At 43.8% G+C, this 17,666-nt stretch overlaps 1 protein-coding gene across 1 annotated transcript in view; it reads right to left on the bottom strand.

Annotated features, from left to right (window-relative positions):
* Positions 1 to 573: 573 nt before the first annotated feature.
* Positions 574 to 17,666, bottom strand: part of Ccdc170 (coiled-coil domain containing 170) — a 74,236-nt gene continuing 57,143 nt past the window's right edge. Inside the window, exons 9-11 of the mRNA XM_042683688.1 lie at positions 15,779 to 16,021; positions 4,339 to 4,575; positions 574 to 1,048 (exon numbers count right to left, since the gene is read on the bottom strand). Of these exons, the coding sequence (XP_042539622.1) occupies positions 848 to 1,048; positions 4,339 to 4,575; positions 15,779 to 16,021 (681 nt within the window). The 3' untranslated portion in view covers positions 574 to 847. The remainder of the gene's footprint in view (positions 1,049 to 4,338; positions 4,576 to 15,778; positions 16,022 to 17,666) is intronic.

The following is a 17,666-nucleotide window of genomic DNA, read 5'->3' as shown; positions in this document are numbered from 1 at the left end:
AGCCACAGCGCCACTTCCGGCTTTGTCTGTGGTACTGAGGAATCAAACCCAGGGCTTCATGGCATGCTAGGCAAGCGCTCTACTACTAAGCCACATTCTCAGCCTATATTTTTATTTTATAAAGTCAGAATCATGAAAAATTCTCCTTGCTGTAGTATATTTGATCCATTAGTGAATAAGACTGAACAGGACTGCTTTATCCTGGTGGGGTTGTGTTCACGTGGAAGATTTCATTTTTAAAGAACTGAGCAGCCCTGTTCAAACATTCACAATTATCATCAGATGTGATCTAATAGCAACATTTTAAACAGGCTTTCGTGTACACACCATACTGTGGCCTAAACTTAAGATCTGGATTTTTCTGTCAGTTCTGGTGCTATGTTACTTGAGACACAGCTTCTGGCTTTTTAGTGATTCATTGGGGATAAAAATCTCATGAACTGTAGCCCAGAAACAGGTACAATTACTATGCATGAAATAAAAGCACATATCAAAAAACAATTTTTAGAAGATTCTGCCCATCGTTGTGATGAGAATTGATTTGTCTTGTAAAACTCCAACTCAAAAAAAAAAAAAGCTATGTCATCACTGGGAACTGTCCACTCGTACTCCCCACTCAAGGATGCAGTCTGGATGGATTCTTCAATCTCAGAGCACTAGCAAATGAAGCAACAGGTGCTTTTGGAACTGAACATTTGTGTGGGGCTGGAACCTCTGAGATCCTTTTCTGCCCATGGTGCAGCCATACTAAGTTATCGAAGAATACGATCACATTTCTATAAAGACTTTGTGACATGGAACTCTGTGTGCCATCTCTCAGCTCCACCTCCCTCTCAGAGATCAGTGTTCAGTGAAGAAATTTTAAATGGTCTCCCAGGTGCCTATCTTGCCCTGTTGTGAGGTTACTGATGCAGGCACAGGTCACAAAATGGTGCTGGTGTAAATGGATCAGTCTTTCAAGACACTTGATGATCTCATAATCAGGAAGAGCAAGAGTGGTCATGTTCAAGCCCAGCATCTGAGAAACTATCTCCCTGAAGTCCACCAGCTGCAACAACAAACAGAAACATGTTAACAGGACAGAAACTACTGCTGGGTAAAATTCAGCAACAAGAACACAAAACTAAGCCTGGCGCTGGTGGCTCACATCTGTATTCTAGCTACTTCAGAGGCTGAGATCTGAGGATTATGGTTTGAAGCCAGCCAGGGCAGAAAATCTTACTTATTTCCAATTAACTACCAAAATTAGCCAGAAATGCTGTGGCTCAAGTGGTAGAACACTAGCATTGAGCAAAAACAACAACTACTACTACTACTACTAAAGGACAGCATCAGGCCTTGAGTTCAAGCCCAGGATTGACACCAAATTAATTCATTAATTAAGATGATAGTAAAACATGGACTTGTATCCTACGAAGTCCCTTTAGCTTTGGTACTTTCATAATCCGTTTTCTGATGAGCCAATTGATGGTAGGAGAGCTCGCTAGTGAATCAAGATCCCCAATTAAATGATCTTCACTCAGCTGTGCACCAGTGTTTCATACCTGTAATCCTAGCTACTCAGGAGGCCGAGATTTGAGGATCAAGGTTCAAAGCCAGCCTGGGAAGAAATGTCCATAAGGCTCTTATCTCCAGTTAACCAGAAAAAAGCCACAAGTGTAGGTGAGATTCAAGTAGTAAAGAAAGCACCAGCCAGAGAAAATGAGGGAAGGGGTGACATGGTTCAAAAAGAAATGTACTCATTACCTGACTTACATAACTGTAAGCCCTCTGTATATCACCTCTACAACAGCAATAAATATATTCAAAATAAAAGGAAAATACCAGCCTTGATTTAAAAATACTAAGTGCATGAGGCCCTGAGTTCAAGGCCCAGTCAAAACACAAAAGAAACAAAACAAAAAAACAACCATAACTGAGACTCTGACCTCACTTAAACTTCATTTTTTTTCATTTCCAGTGTAGGATTCTCCATGAACTTACCTATCCTGAAGCTGGGAATAAGTGAAAGAAGACTGTGTGTGTTCTGTGTGCTACAGAGCATGCATGATGTATGTATTGGTAGGGATGTCAGTGAATTGTAAGCATTTCTTCCTTGTAACTGAGGACTAAACTTCTGAAACTAGCAAAAGAACAAATGGGAAGAAAGCCAATGAAAACAGGAGGCTTCCTAGATTATGAGGAAGACAAGCCACACAGCCTGCCCCCTCACTGATTGTGACCTTACACTGACCTTGGACTACTATTTGCCCATCAAGAAGAGGGAAGATGGGCTGGGAATGTAGTAGTAGAGTGCTTAGTAGTAGAGTGCTTGCCTAGCATGCATGAAGCCCTGGGTTCAATTCCTCAGTACCACATAAACAGAAAAGGCCGGAAGTGGCACTGTGGCTCAAGTGGTAGAGTGCTAGCCTTGAGCAAAAGAAGCTCAGGTACAGTGCCCAGGCCCTAAGTTCAAGCCCCAGGACTGGGAAAAAAGTAAGAAGAGGTAAGATGCTAGGCACCCATGAATTATATCTATAATCCTAGCTACTCAGGAGGCTGAGATCTGAGGATCATGTTCAAAGCCAGCCCTGACAGACAAACCGGAGAAACTCTTATCTCCAATTAATCACCAAAACACTGCAAGTTAGAGGCATGGCTCAATGATAGAGTGCCAGCCTTGAGTGAAAGAGCTAAGAGAAAGCACAGAGATCCTGAGTTCAAGCCCCAGTACCAGCGCGCACACACACACACACACACACACACACACACACACACACACACACACACACACACACACACACACACACCTATCTAGATAGCACCTCAGTACAAGTACCTGTCATTTTGGGAAAGGTAAAATTCAACCTGAGATGGAGTAGTATCAGGAGAATGCCATCCAACATGCCCAGCCCACACTCTTTATGGAAGTTCCCAACTCCTCAATAGCCAATAGCCTTTCCATGTTGAGGGTTCTCTTCACATGATGGCACTGGGATGCTAGTGTCCTTCCCCCAAAACAGATAGAAAATAGATACACAGATACATAGATGAAAGATAGAAGATACAGATAGATAAAATAGAAGATAGAAGATAGATAGATTGATAGACATGAATATAACCCATGTGATATAATCACCCATGGGGTCAGGAGCTGGGGCTTTGGGAGTTAATTAGATTTTGATGACATCATGATAGGAGTTAACTAGGCTTCATGACAGCCCAATGGCTGAGCCCCATCCCCTTACAAAAGGCCCAGAGCTGCTCTGTTCCTTGGACCATGTGAGGACGGCATGAGAAAACACCATCTGCCCATCACTTTGACCTTGACCTTTTCCAGCTCTAGAACGATGAGAATTAGGCATCTAGTTGAACACCTCCCCAGTTCTACCACTCTCTTACAGCACCAAAACAGACTAAGAGGCCAGCCAGGTCTCCCAGATGTCGAGATTCCCCTCAGACTTTCCCACCCTTTTCAATGTGACCCAAAACGTGTCATTCCTGAGATGTTTCCTTTCTGAGAACATTTGCTGTGGTAGTTTGGCTTTCTCCAACCCTGCCTGACACATGAGTCAAAGCAGAGACAGCCAAAGAGAAAAAAAAAATCCTAGGACCAGCGTCCACTCTCTGCCCTTTTGAGCTTCAGAGAGAGTGACATGAAAGCCAAGGCAAGGCAGGTCAGGCTGCCCGCGACATACTCCTTTATGTCTGACCTGATGTGCTCACCAGATAAAACGCTCCTCCTTGCAGCCAGCCAGCCAATGAGGCTTTTCTCTTTTTATGGCTTCCATCTGGGTTTGGTTGACCATGAAGTTTGGGTGCCACTGTTTGACAGTGGTGACTGTTTCCTGCAACGGATCTGTGCGGGAGATAAGGCTTCTCCCCTGACACGCAACCCCTGCTCAGTGTTAAATGAGAAGATCGGAGATGATGCAGATGCCACAGGCCATCACCAAACACAACCAAAATCCCCACCACAGCCAGAATCTGGCTTCTCACTGGTATTTCACTGCTCAGCATATCACCACATGCCACAATTCACAAATGGGAATTGTTTTTCTTAGAGAAAACTATAATGGTATTAGAATGCCAAAAAAAAAAAAAAAAAACCCAGCTCACTAGAGGATGGATATGTTGAAATACTATAGAAAGCTTTACAAGTTGTTTTTAAGGGACTATATGAATAACACTCTCTTTGGCAGAACATGCACTAAAATGTGGAAAGACACAGAGATGAGCACGGCCCTGACGCAAAGAGCCGTGAAGCAGTGCATATTTTTAAGTACATGAGCAATCATCGAGCTTTTAAAGTATCCTGTCCTTTCCCAAACAAGATTTCCCCACCAGATCTGTGCCCACCTGCTTTTCCCTCTTCATCGCTTCTTCCAAAGACTGTTTGAGGGTCTTCACTTCACTGGTTACCACTTGTATCATGGTTCTCGACCTTTCCTTGTTTTCCCTGGCCTCGTGTTCCAAAGAACCCAGCTCTGACTTGACCGATGTCAACTGCTTCTCTACCTTCTCCTTCACCTTCTCCAGCCTGTCTCTGGATTTATTTAAGTCTTCAATGGCTTTGGTCTGCTCCAGAGTTTTAATCTGAGAAATCAAAAGAATGCTGATCATTTCTCTTATATTGATTTAGCAAAGCTGCATAAACAAGACAAATCAATAGTCATACAATTATTTTTATGAACAAAGACTTGAATTCATCCTAGCCAGCCATACAGATGTGGCTAAGCACTGTATGCTGAATGGACATGATTGAAGACAGTTCCAGCTTATGAATACCATATTAGAATACCTTTACTTGAAAAATCAAGGAGAGAAAACTGCAGAGGGCAATATTGTGAGCAATTTTGTTTCTCTAGGCAGGATACTAAAATCAAGCCTGTGAGTAACCAGGTCAGGTGGCACATACTTGTAATCTCAGCTCTTTGGTGGGCAGAAATAGGAGGAGGATGGTCCAGGATCAACCCAGGTAAAAGCAGAAGCTCTTATCTGAAAAACCAACTAAAAGCAGCAGGTCTGGGAACATGCCAAGTGGCATGACCCTGAGTTTAGTACCTAGTACCACCAAAAGTAAAACCAAAATATAAACCTAAAGCCTTCAAGAAAAGTGTACTGCCTATGTATCCCCATCTTTTATATACAAGTAGTAGAAAGAACAAACTACCTCATCTTCTAATGTTGGAGCCCAGGGAAGTCCCACCTAACATCCTCCCAGGAAGTCCTGGTTGCTGTGAGGAAACTCTAGGCCCACAGTTATTCAGAAAATTCTTTTTTTTTCAAGTACAAAATATCATGCTTTATTTTTACATCCACATGAAATGATCAGAATAAGCAGGTACAAAATGCAGTAAAGAGATCAACAATTGGTTAAGAGATGACAGCCACAGAGATAACTCAGGGGTAAAGTTAGTCTTTTCTACAAAGGGTGCTGGCATGAAATAAAGACTATGACCCAAAATTATTCCATACATAAAATTAATACAGATAACAAACAACAAACTGGAATTTAATGCGTCTCCAAATGGATCAAAGACCTCAGAGTCAAAGCAGACACTCTGAAAACATTACAGAATGGAATAGGAGAAACCATAAGTTTTCTTGGCACAGGCCGAAATTTTCTTAATAGAGACCAGAAACACAACAAATCAAAGAAAGGTTGGACAAATTGGATTGCATGAAATTGCAGAGCTTCTGCATGGCAAAGAACATAGCTAGCAAGATCAATAGAAAGCCCACGGATTGGGAGAAGATCTTCACTAGCCATACAATGGACAAGGGTCTCATATCTAAAATATACCTGGAACTCAAAAAATTGAGTCCTCCAACAATAAATCCTCAAAGAAACAACTGCCCAATAAATAAGTGGGCTAAAGACTTAAAGAAGAGGAAAGAAGGATGGCCAATAAACACATGAAGAAATGCTCAACCTCTCCAGCCATAAAAGAAATACAAATCAAAACAAGATTGAGATACCACCTCACCCCAGTTAGAATAGCTATAATCAAGAACTCTAAAAACAACAGATGCTGGAGGGGATGGACAGAAGGGAACCTTACTGCATTGTTGGTGGGAGTGTAAACTTGTTCAACCACTTTGGAAAGCAGTATGGAGGTTCCTCAAAAGACTCCACATAGAGCTCCCATATGACCCAGCAATCCCACTTTTGGCCATTTACCCAAATGATCACAAACAAGACCACACTAAAGCTACCAGCACAACTATGTTTATTGCAGCATTATTTACCATAGCTAAGATATGGAACCAACCCAGATGCCCCTCAGTAGATGAATGGATCAAGAAAATGTGGAATATATACACTATGGAATTCAGAAACTTCTGACTCCACTGTTGGGTACGGGAGCTGGAGGTGGCTGCTACATCCCACTGCAGATGAAGGGAGGGGACGGTCCTCACCCCTCAGGAGTCATCCAGAACCTTGGAGCCAAGACAAAGAAGATCCTGGCAGAGGAGACATGTTTTCTTTATTAGCTTATTGTTAAAGATCGTACCAGAGCAGCTCACAAAAGAACTCAAGTAAAAAGAGAATGACACTCTGACATATTCTACCACATGAGAACACCTTGTGAATGCTGCACTGAGTGAAATAAGCCAGACACAGAAGGGCAGGTGCTGCGTAATGGCACCAGTATGAGACACCTGAGCAGGCTAGCTCACAGACACGGAACACAGAGTAGACATCACCAGGGGGTGCGCATGGACACAGAGTTTCAATTGGGAATCACGGGAAAGTTCCGAAACTAGATGGTGTGATGGTTGTAAAGTGTGAATGAATTTAATGCCACTGGATTGTGTACGTAATAATGGCTAAAACAGGAAATTTTGTGTTATTTTTATTTCATCACAATAAAATGTAAGCAGTTTTGTATGGACACAGATTGTGTGTGTGTGTGTGTGTGTGGTGTATGTGTGTGTGCTGGCACCAGTGCTTGAATTCAAGGTCTCACATTCTCACTTGCCTTTTTCTGCTCAAGGCTAGAACACTCACTTGATCCACACTTCTGACTTTTTGCTAGTTAATTAGAGATAAGAGTCTCATGGACTTTTCTGCTGACTTCAAATCTCCACTCTCAGATCTCAGCCTCTTGAGTGTCTAGGATTACAGGCATTGGGCCACTAATGCTAGGCTGACACAAAATATTTTTAAAATAATCATTTGAAAGAAATATAAATGAGCTACTAGGTAACATCTACATGTATGACTGAAGTAAAAATGACAGGTAATGACAGGTAAAATTAGAACTCAAATACTGCTGTTTTCAAAATGTTAAACACAGAATTATCAAATGAGCCTAAAATTTCACCCTAATACTGGAAAAACAACACCAAAATAAATTGCTTTGAAGCACATAAATAAATATTTATTTCCTATGGATTGAACAAAGAATATAGATGAACAGAGCTCCAAATTAAATTTTGGACTTTCTAAGAAATAAGAGGTCTCTGGGCATATTCTCAAAGCAAAAGCACCTTCAAAAAAATGTTGTGTTCAAGTCATTTAAAAGTTTGGTATGAAAGTGATGAAATAAAAGATATCAAATAATGAGTGCTTATTGTTCCTCTCCCCCAACCCTTCTTTCCTAAGAAGAAAGGACATTCATGGAGCTACTTTTTCTGTTTCCCCCAGGGCCCATTAAGGGGTTTTTCTTTGAATGTGAAATGTCTCCTGCAGACTCACATTGAATGCTTAGTCCCCAGCTAGTAGTACTATTTTGGGAGAGATTTCTGGGTACTTTATGAGGTGGGACCTCATTGAAGGAACTAGGTCAGTGGAATGCTCCTCTGAAGGTTACACCTGCTTTTCAGGTTCCTCTTCACTCCATTTCCTGTCAACCATGAGATACAAAATCTCCTCCCCCCTCCACCCCCATCCTTCACCTACAATCCTACAATGATGCTCTGCTCCAGCGTATTACACCCAAGCAACCATGGACTAAGCCCTCTGAACTCATGAACCATCAATCTTTCCTCCTTTTAAGCTGCGCATGTCAGGCACTCGGCATAGCAATGAGAAAACCCGCAGGGTAAAGAAGTTAGTATTGGCAAACTAAATTAATCTACAAAACAAAGAATTGACAGAAAGTGGGAAGAAAGGCATGTGTCCATGCCAACGAGGCTGCCGGAAACGCTGCTTGAAGAAAGTGGGCAGGGTGTGGGGGAGAGCTGGGGAGGCAGGGGGCTGCGAAGCAATAGCCTGAGAGGGAAAAGGAGATGGGAAAAGATACTTAAGTCACTGATGCTCCTGACAAATGAAAGCTCACCTTTTTAGGGAGGAGGAGCTTAGGGTCTGACGTTGTATTGTTTTCTTTCGTCTGAATAATGATAAAGCTAGCAATGACCCTTTAGTGGCGCTGGTCAGGAGGATCTGGGCTGATGTTGTGGATCATAGGCAGAGGCCACTGTCACACACTGACAATTTTCCCTTGTCTTGGACTTAGCGTGCATCTTTGTAGTGACTGAACATCCAACATAGGACATGAGAGAAGAGGGGTGGGCTGCCCCTTACCAATGAGGCCCCCAGGAGCTCCTCTGTCTCTTCCAACATGTGAAAGTGTTGTCTGTGAACTAGAAACCAAGACCTCCCCACCGACATCAAATCTGCCGGCGCTTTGACCATGGACATCCTGGCCTCCAGAACCATGAGAACTGAATTTCTAGTCTTTCTAAGACACACTGCGTGGTGTTTGTTTTATTAGGTAGAGCTAAGAAAGATGCTGGACAGAAAGAAGCCAACAGCAGACACACCTGAACCAGGCATAGCTACTGAACTTCATGGGGTGGGGGGCGGGGTAGGGGGGAGACAAAAATCCCTTTGGCAGCTGAGAGCAGCTTGGGACTTGCTAACAAGTGGACAAAGGAACAAATTCTGAAGCTCTGGAAATACAGAAAAAATAAAGTGCTTCCATCTGGAGGGAAGGGACCAGAGCCCATAAAATGGTGCCAAACAAGAAGGCACCTGAGGCATCGGAATGCTATCCACAAACTGTAAGTCTCCAGGGTCTGAGCTTGGAGACCATTCATAGATACTGAGTTATCAAAATCTGCATCTGGATATGGTTTGTGTATGAGCTACCATTGTATCAGAATATTTTCTCAGCGGATAGTCCCGACTGTGCCGATTGCATTGTGGTAAGGTACAGTATCATTGTTCTTAAGAGATACATGCTATCATTCCTTTGAACAACTAACATGCAGTCTGAGAAAGTGAATACCAGGAAGCTGGAACATAGACAAGAGGAAAGAGAGCAGAGGAAATGAGGGAGGTGGAGAGGCAAAGCACCCATCATATTCAATGGATACATGTGAACGTGGAACCAGGTAACTTGAGAGGCTGAGGGGGGTTGGGACAGATGGGGAAGAAGATGAGAGACATTGGTCAAGCTGTCTGTCATAACTCAGCATGTCATAAGCTAACACGCTGAATTGAACCTGCTTTGTGCAACTATGTAAAGACAATAGAGAGAGAAAGAAATACACACGGGAAGGTAATTAGGGGTAAATTGTCAAACTAATTTGCAACTTACTTTCAAATGCTTCAGCAAAAATTAAACCCATATACACATACATATACAAACACAAGGCATGATACAGCAATGTTTATAACCTAGGTGACAGCCAAGAGTATCTATTATACTGTTAAAACTTCTCAGACTTGAAATTTTCAAAACAAAACATTAGACATGGTGCTATATTGATGATCATGGATCCTATCAGTAAAAAATTTTGAATATATGCATTTATACATAAATTACATAAACATACTACTTCAAATAACATAATGTTTATATAAATGATATAAACATACTGCCTTAAATAGAATATTCTAGAGACTATCAAACAGTTTACAAATCATGGGCATTTGATGAATTCAATATATATTTATTTTATTCATGCATTTTCTTGTGTGGTCCTGGAGCTGGATCTCAGGACCTGGATTTTTGTTCATGACTAGCACTTTGCCACTTGAGTCTCAGCTCCATTTTCAGCTTTTTGCTGGTTGATTGGAGTTAAGAATCTCATGGACTTTTCTCTCTAGGCTGGCTTCAAACTTTGACCGTCAGGTCTCAGCCTCCTGAGTAGCTAGAATTACAGGGATGAGCCTTTGGCACTTGATATAGATCAATATAGACACAAAGTTGTGTCCCATTTACACAGATTCCCTCTACAGACCAATGGCTTTACTGATCCAAAGCCAAGTGGGAAGGTACTGGGATTGTTATGCTGAATTCAAAGCTTTGTCCTTGCAGAGGAGACATCTTCAGCCTTCCTCTTCGCACTGGAGAAACGTTTGCTGTAGGCTACCTTCCAAAGGTGACGAGACACAGCTTGGAGACTAAGAAGCAACAGGGATGAGGTCTTAATGAGAAACATGCATGGCCACGAACTCTGAAACCTAGGAGATTCCTCACAGTCCTGAGGCTGCCTGTGTTCTTGCTGTCAGGAGCCAAGAACCAGAGGCCCCCAGCCAAAGCCAAGACGGAGCTGGGAGCCAGGGGCAGTGACAGAGGCTCAGCCTCGTAAAGTCAATCCGATGATGGGATGGACTCCTGGGAGTGCGGTGGGACTAACGCGGTTTCTTAATCCCCCTGAGGGAATGCTGAGCCAGCCAGGAGCTCAGCACAGACGGTGCCCCAACTTTCCATGGAGTCAGAACTGGCCATAAACTGGCCACAGACCGGTGTGGCAGTGCAGCAGCTTCCGCAGCGGCAGAGCTCATTCCCAGGAGCCTCGCGCATGGCACAGTCAGCCTGGGCCAAGCAGCCATTAAACCTGCCAGGCAATCCTCTCTCTAGTGTAGCCAAAAAGGAAAGGCAAGTAGACTTAAAAGAAGCTGAGAGCTGAGTGTACAAGTCTATAATCCCAGCATTCGGGAGGATGTGACAGGACAGTCAGTTCGAGTCCAGCCTGGGCTGCAGAGGGAGACCATATGGTATGTATGTCATACATGTGAGATGCATATTCATGTATGTGTTCGTGTATATTCATAGATGATAGAGCCCTACATACGTCCTCTGAATATCTACATTTTCCAGCTGGAAAGTTGAAGTGCTTCATCTAAAATGTCATCGGGGAGTGAGGGAGGGAAGGGGTGACATTGTCCAAACAGAAATGTACTTTAGCCTGCCTTGTGTAACTGTGCCCTCTCTGCACATCGCCTGTATAAGAACAAGTTAAACATATCACTGCAACTCAAGGCATGGTTCAAGTGGCAGAGTAGCTCAGCACATGCCTAGCAAGCTTGAGACCCTGAGTTCAAATTCCAGTACTATCCAAAAGGAGGGAAGAAAGGAAGAAAAAAGAACAGGAAAGGAAGGGGAGGGGAGAGGAGGCCAGGAAAGGGCAGGGCAGGGGAGGGAAGGAGAGGGAGGGGAAAGAAAGGGAGGGAAGGACAGGGGATGAGAGGGAAGGAAAGGGAGGAGGGGGAAAGGGAGGAAAGGGGAGAGCAGGGGAGGGAAGGAGAGGGGAGGGGAAGGCAGGAGAGGGAAGGAGAAGGCAGGGGAGGGGAGAGCAGGGGAGTGGAGGGGAGAGCAGGGGAGGAGTGGTAGGAAAGAGAGGTTCCCTTCTTTGCCTCCAGTCCCCACGGGCCTGGCTTATGTACCAGTGAGGAGGAGAGGCCTGGGTGGTCAGAGCAGAATCTGAGAAGGGAGGCTGAGGCTGAAGAGGGGAAAGGCTGCAGAGTCGGGTGGGGGAAAGGCCTGGAGTGGAGGAGGAGTTGGGCACAGCTGACATAGGCTGGAGATGTCATGAGAGGCAGGAGGAAGAGCACCTGGCTAATGGCTGGGAACACTGCTCCCTGATGAAGACAGTAATGAGGAGAATAATGGCCTTGGGTTTTGGTGGTCTTGCTGTTTCGTTTTGGCCTCCTCTCCCTACTAGGCTTGGCCCCTGGGGTATAGACGACTAGCTGATCACTCTTCACCAGACAGCTAGCCTTCCTTCCTGTCCTACTTCTCAGAATAAAGACCCATTCCTGAGGCTGGCTTCATTGAAATGAAGACTAAGTTCTGGCCAATGGTGACACACTAGGTATTATATCATTCCTGGAAAATGGCACACAAGCAGTCCCTCCACCTTTCTCCAGCTTGGTAAATGGAATGGGGCTGGAACCCCAGCAGCTCCTGTGGGCTGAGGGAGCACTAAGACGCTACAGCAGGATGGAACAGCCGGTTGCTGATGGCCACAGAGCTGTCCAGCTAAGCGTGGAGGGCCTACTTCCATGCTTCTTTCCAGTGAGAAAGGGGCAGACGTCTATTCCCACGTGCTTTAACACATGCAGCTGAAACATCACACCATCCGGCCATGCACATCTGGCCTTTTATGACTTACACTAACAGTTTGCTACATGCTCCAAAATTTTGCCACGTGATTTCAGTGTCTGCAATAATCTACAAGGCTATGTGTGTGCCAACCCATACTATGGTAATATAATATTCTTAGGTTAATGACAAAAGAGCAACGGTAGAATTAAGATATAAATAATATGGTTATATGAAATACATGGGTGGTACAAACAGAATGTCTGCAGTGGGAAAACAATGCACATGCTAGCATAATGGCTCCATCCCAAGGGAAAACAGCTGTAGGTAAGCAAACTCCAAATAACCCGCAGCCTTAGCAGTCAGTACCACACATTTTTGTTAATAATAATCTCGGTAAAGTAGTATCATCTAGCTGATAGCATGTACCTGTCATTTTAGCTACTCAACAAGCTGAGAACTAGAGGATCATAGTTTGAAGAATCAGCCCAGGCAGAAAGTTCCATGAGATTCTATCTCAAAGAAGAAGCAAAATAAAAAGCAAAAGGCTGGACTGGAGGCATGGTCCAAGGGGTAGACCACCAACAGACCAAGCAAGCTGGCCAAGGTCAGAGCCCTGATTTCAAGCAGTAATAGTACACACACAAAAAAAAGTGATAGTATTATCTGTCATCTTGTGCCTAATATGTCTACTTTGATTCTATTTGTGTCATTTGTTCGTTTGGATTTCATCATGGTAAAATCTCTTGTTGGTTTGGATTGCATCATATAAAAAATGTATTATGATTAAAGACAGGTATGGTGGCACACACCTGAAATCCCAGTCTCTCTGGAGACTGAGCCAGGTAAATTGCAAGTTCAAGGCCAGCCTGGACAACAGAACAAGACTTTGTTCAAAATTCAGTGTCACATATGCTAAGTGGCAGAAACCATAGAGAAAAAAACCCTTCATCATATGGTTCCATTTATATGAATGGTCCAAAATAAACAGTGCTGAACTGCGAGAAAGTAGACCAGTGGCTGCCTGCTCACGAGAGGGCTTGAGGGAAGGATGGAGGACGTTGAAATCATCTAGAATTAGACATTGGTGATGGCAGTACAGCTTTATCAACACACCAAAAACCACGGAACAATAGACTTTGAAAGGGTCTATTGTAGCCAGCCTCTGGTAGCTCACACCTGTAATCCTAGCTACTCAAGAGGCTGAGATCTGAGGATGGCAGTTTGAAGACAGCCCAGGTCGGAAAGTCCATGAGACTCTTATGTCCAATTAACCACCAGAAAACTGGAAGTAAAGCTGTGACTCTAAGTGGTAGAGTGCTACCTGTGCAAAAAAACTAAAAGACAGTACCCAGGCCCTGAGTTCAAGCCCCATGACTGACAAAAAAAGGGAGGGAGGATCAATATTATAGTAGGCAGATTATTTTTCCAGTTTTAAAACAACAGAAATGGATCCAATTATTACCTTCTGTTGTCCCTCCATAAATGATGAAATTGTCCGTTTAGTGAGTTGTGGATTGAAGAGTTCCCCCACCCCAAAATGTTGTCCACTTAAAACTTGAGAACGTTGCTTATTTAGAATGAAAGCCTGTAAGGATTGAATTAAGGGAAGGATCTCATGTGAAGATCATTGGGTTTAAGAGCCCTCTGAGCACTATGATTGATGTTATCAACAACAGGCAAAGAGAGGCAAGAGAAAAGGTCACGTGGAGACAGAAATCAAAAGATGCTGCTGTCGGCCAAGGACAGCCAGCAGAAGTCAGAATCACAGAGGAGGCACAGAACAGATGCTCAAAGCAACAGCCAGGCACACTTCATGTTTCAGGTTTCCAGCCTCCAACATACAAGCCAATCAATTCCTGTTGGAGTAAGCTAACCAGTTCATTGTACTTGGGCAGCCCTACAAAGGAACTCAATAAGGTCATTTATTTTTTTGGTGGTGTCTAAAAAAAAGTTTGTTTGATGAATAATTAATTGAATACAGGGACCAGCCCAGGCACTGAACAAAAATAGGTGGCATCTTGCTCACCACCATTGGCATGAGCTTGCCAGTTAGTGTGTCCACAGTTAGAGATCTCTTCTCTTCCATCAGAAAGCATACTTGATCATCTTCTGCAATGTTTAGGGAGTGAGTCCTGCATCAAATCCAGTCTCCGCTGAAGCTTTCCAGAGCCCAGGGTCACGGACATTCCTACAGCCTGTCTCCTCCGCAGGACTTGGGACACTGGGGTCACCGCCTCCTGATGGAGAACTGTGCCCTCCCTCTGTCTCTCCAGGATTTCTCTGTCTCTTTCCTGTCAATGTGACCCTCCTGTTCAGAATCCCTCTTGGTCCCTGAGATGCCAATCAAAATATTCATCCATATCTTGTCTACCATAGAGAAGCTCCTTTTCCTTTCTGAGTTCCTTGGGCTGTCTTTCCACGGGTGTCCATTTCTCGTAACTTTTCCTTCTGGGGATTGAGCTCAGGAATTCTCCCTTGCTGGGTAAGGGTTCTACCCTCTGAACCATGCCACCAGCCCTTTTGCTTCAGTTTGTTTTTTTTCAGATAGGGTCTCTTACTTTTTTCCTAGGCTGACCTTGGAACACAGTCCTCCCATTCCACTTCCCAAGAAGCTGAGATTACAGGCGTGTGTCACTAGAAGGTTCCATATGTTCAAGGCCAGCTCCATTCCAGGTGCTTTGTCCCTGATGGGCTGTGTCCAGATTTGGAAATCTTGCAAAAGTCGGCTTCTGGCTCCCTGCTGAAAGCCAGGAGGCTCCCGTCCACTGTGCTGGGGACAGGGTGTACAGCAGTGCTCATGCGTAACAGTGAAATAATTTTCATTAAATTCCTGTATGTGTTCACTTCTTTCTTGTCACAAGTCAAACACTGAATCAAGGAACCACATCTCCCTCCTCTATTAACCCTTTGCATGGTATGCTGTAATTAACCTTAGTAAATGGGGAGTTACTCTTCTCATTTCTCCCTAAGAAATTATTACCTGAGAAAGCCTCCCGCCAGGCTTATGACACAGTCATCTACACCTTGAAGAAACATTTTTGTTTTCTGTCTTTAACACTGCCCCTTTTCAAATACTGAAGACGTACTAAATTGATCAAATATATATGTATGTGTGTGTATATATATATATATATATATATAAATATTATTCTGCTGTATACAATTTTTGCCTTTTCCCCCCAAACTCTGGAAAGTTGGCAGAAGCTTTCATTATTTGCTTCTCTGGCATTCCCACCCTCAGGCTGTTCCTCTTGTACATAAACCTTAATGTCAGCTGGAAAAATAAAAACAAGCAGCCAGGCACAGCTATAATCCTAGCTACTTAGGAGGTCCAGACTTGAAGATCTGGGTTTGAAGCCAGCCCCGGGAGCCAAGTCCATGAGACTCCTGTCCACATAACCACCAAAAAGCCAGAAGTGGAGCACAGCTCACTAGTCTTGAGTGAAAAAGCTAAAAAACTAAGTGCCAAAAGGAAAACAAAACAAAACAAGAACTCAGAGCCACACACTTGCCTTAAGTTCATTGGTGTCAGCTAGTTTGGCCTTGAGCTCCGTGTTAGACTCCCGACACGTGCTCAGCTCCTTCTGCATCCTCTCCACCTTCTTCTCCAGCTTCCTGATGGTAAGATGGGCCTCGTCTCTCTCCACAGTCAAGGCCTTTTGCATGTGCCTCTCCTCCTCCAGCTGGGCTATTTTCCGCCGGAGGAGGCTCAAATGCAATTCTTTGCTTTCCAGTCTTTCTTTCTGAGTCTTGAGCTGGTTAGATACAGAGGGGTTTTTTTTAAATAATAATAATAATTGAACAGTCAGTAAATATAAATGAGTTAACCCAGATAATGTCGATTTCTATCTACACTTCAATAAGGCTAATTTGTAAACCCTCAAAAAAAAAAAAAGGTCAGTGGGTTCATAGCGCTGATTGCATTTTTTTATATAAATTCACATTTCTTCCAAGAATTAATTTTGGAGCTGCAAAGTATGGGACAAAAGAAGCCCAGAAAATGTGCAAAGAAGTCAGCTCTCCACAGCTGCTTCTCGCCAACATTTCGTGCTGCATAATACAAATGAGAGATCTCTTTTAAGGCTAATAAAATAGGCTCATCAAGAGCAGAATTCAGTAAGACAGAGACAAAGTCCTCTCTGTCACTCAATGGCCACAATACCTGCACTAATATTTTCTGAAACAAGGTAGAGTACAAACAAGTACTGCCAACCTAGATAGCTAATCTGAACACTCAGAACAAGGCTGAGTGCTACCCAGTATGAAAGATGATGTATTTTTACAGTAGGGTGAACTAAGGGGACTTTGAAGGAAGCCTTGTTTATATATTTAAAATCAAGATCTAAGAAATAGACTTGAGATGGCTGTCTTTCTTAGGGGATTTTGTTATAGACTTGACCGCTAAGAGACACCAACCAAGCAGGGAACGAGGCCTCAAGTTTACTTACATGACCAATCAAACTGATGCAAGAAATGAATGATTTTGAGAAAACGACTAAGAAAGGAAAGATCTCCCTGAGCAATACCGGTCACCCACTCATGAAGCAGAAAAAGTCTCTTAAGATGGAACCCTATGTGTATTTCTATGAAGCCTAAGGGAAATGGTTGTAAATATCACAGGCCCTGAACAGTTTGGGGTGATGGGAAGAGAGTAGTTGGTTCTTTATTTTAAATTATCATGCAACATATCCCGAAAGTACAATGGCCGGGACCTTCATGGCGCTGCTCTGACATAGGTGCCTGCTCATCTCCAGGCCAGGGCCATACACTGCCCCCTCCCCCACCCCTCCCCTCCTTACAGACTACAGAAGCCTTACTCTGTTACAAAATAAAGCCTCTCAGACACTGCCAAAGAGGAAGGTCAGGTACAGTGACACATGCCTGCGATCTCAGCTACGTGAAGATGTAATATAGGTATTTAATCCAGACACCCTTGTCATCGTTACAAATGGGGGAGCAGGGGTGGAGTTCCTGCTGAACCTCACTTTCTCCCTTGTTTTTTGACTCTGTGTTTGCGAGGTGTGGAGTGTGAGAAGGCGAGGAGACTTCGCAAAATGCTACCTTGAGCTTCTTGTCTCGCGGTGACACCTACGTCCATGCCAGCATCACCCTTCTGCGAGCCTTTCTAATATTCCTCTACCCCCATCTTTCTCAAGCTCTTATTTGGAGGAGGGGCACTTGAGTTGGAACCCAGCCTCATGCTTTCTAGGCAAGTGCTCCAACACTTGAGCCATGACCCCATTCCTTTTCTGCTTTAGCTTGTTTTTCAGATAGGGTCTCACACTTTTGCCCAGGCTAGCCTCAGGCGGTGATTCTCCTACCCCCACCTCCCATGCAGCTAGGCTAAGAGGCAGATGCCCAGCACTCTTGAACTACTCCAAGTCAAATTCCACTCCACTA

The sequence above is a fragment of the Dipodomys spectabilis genome, unplaced genomic scaffold (assembly GCF_019054845.1).
Source record: "Dipodomys spectabilis isolate Male_0828 unplaced genomic scaffold, ASM1905484v1 ptg000001l, whole genome shotgun sequence".
Classification (NCBI taxonomy): Eukaryota; Metazoa; Chordata; class Mammalia; order Rodentia; family Heteromyidae; genus Dipodomys; species Dipodomys spectabilis.
This window is presented reverse-complemented; position numbering and strand designations above follow the sequence as displayed.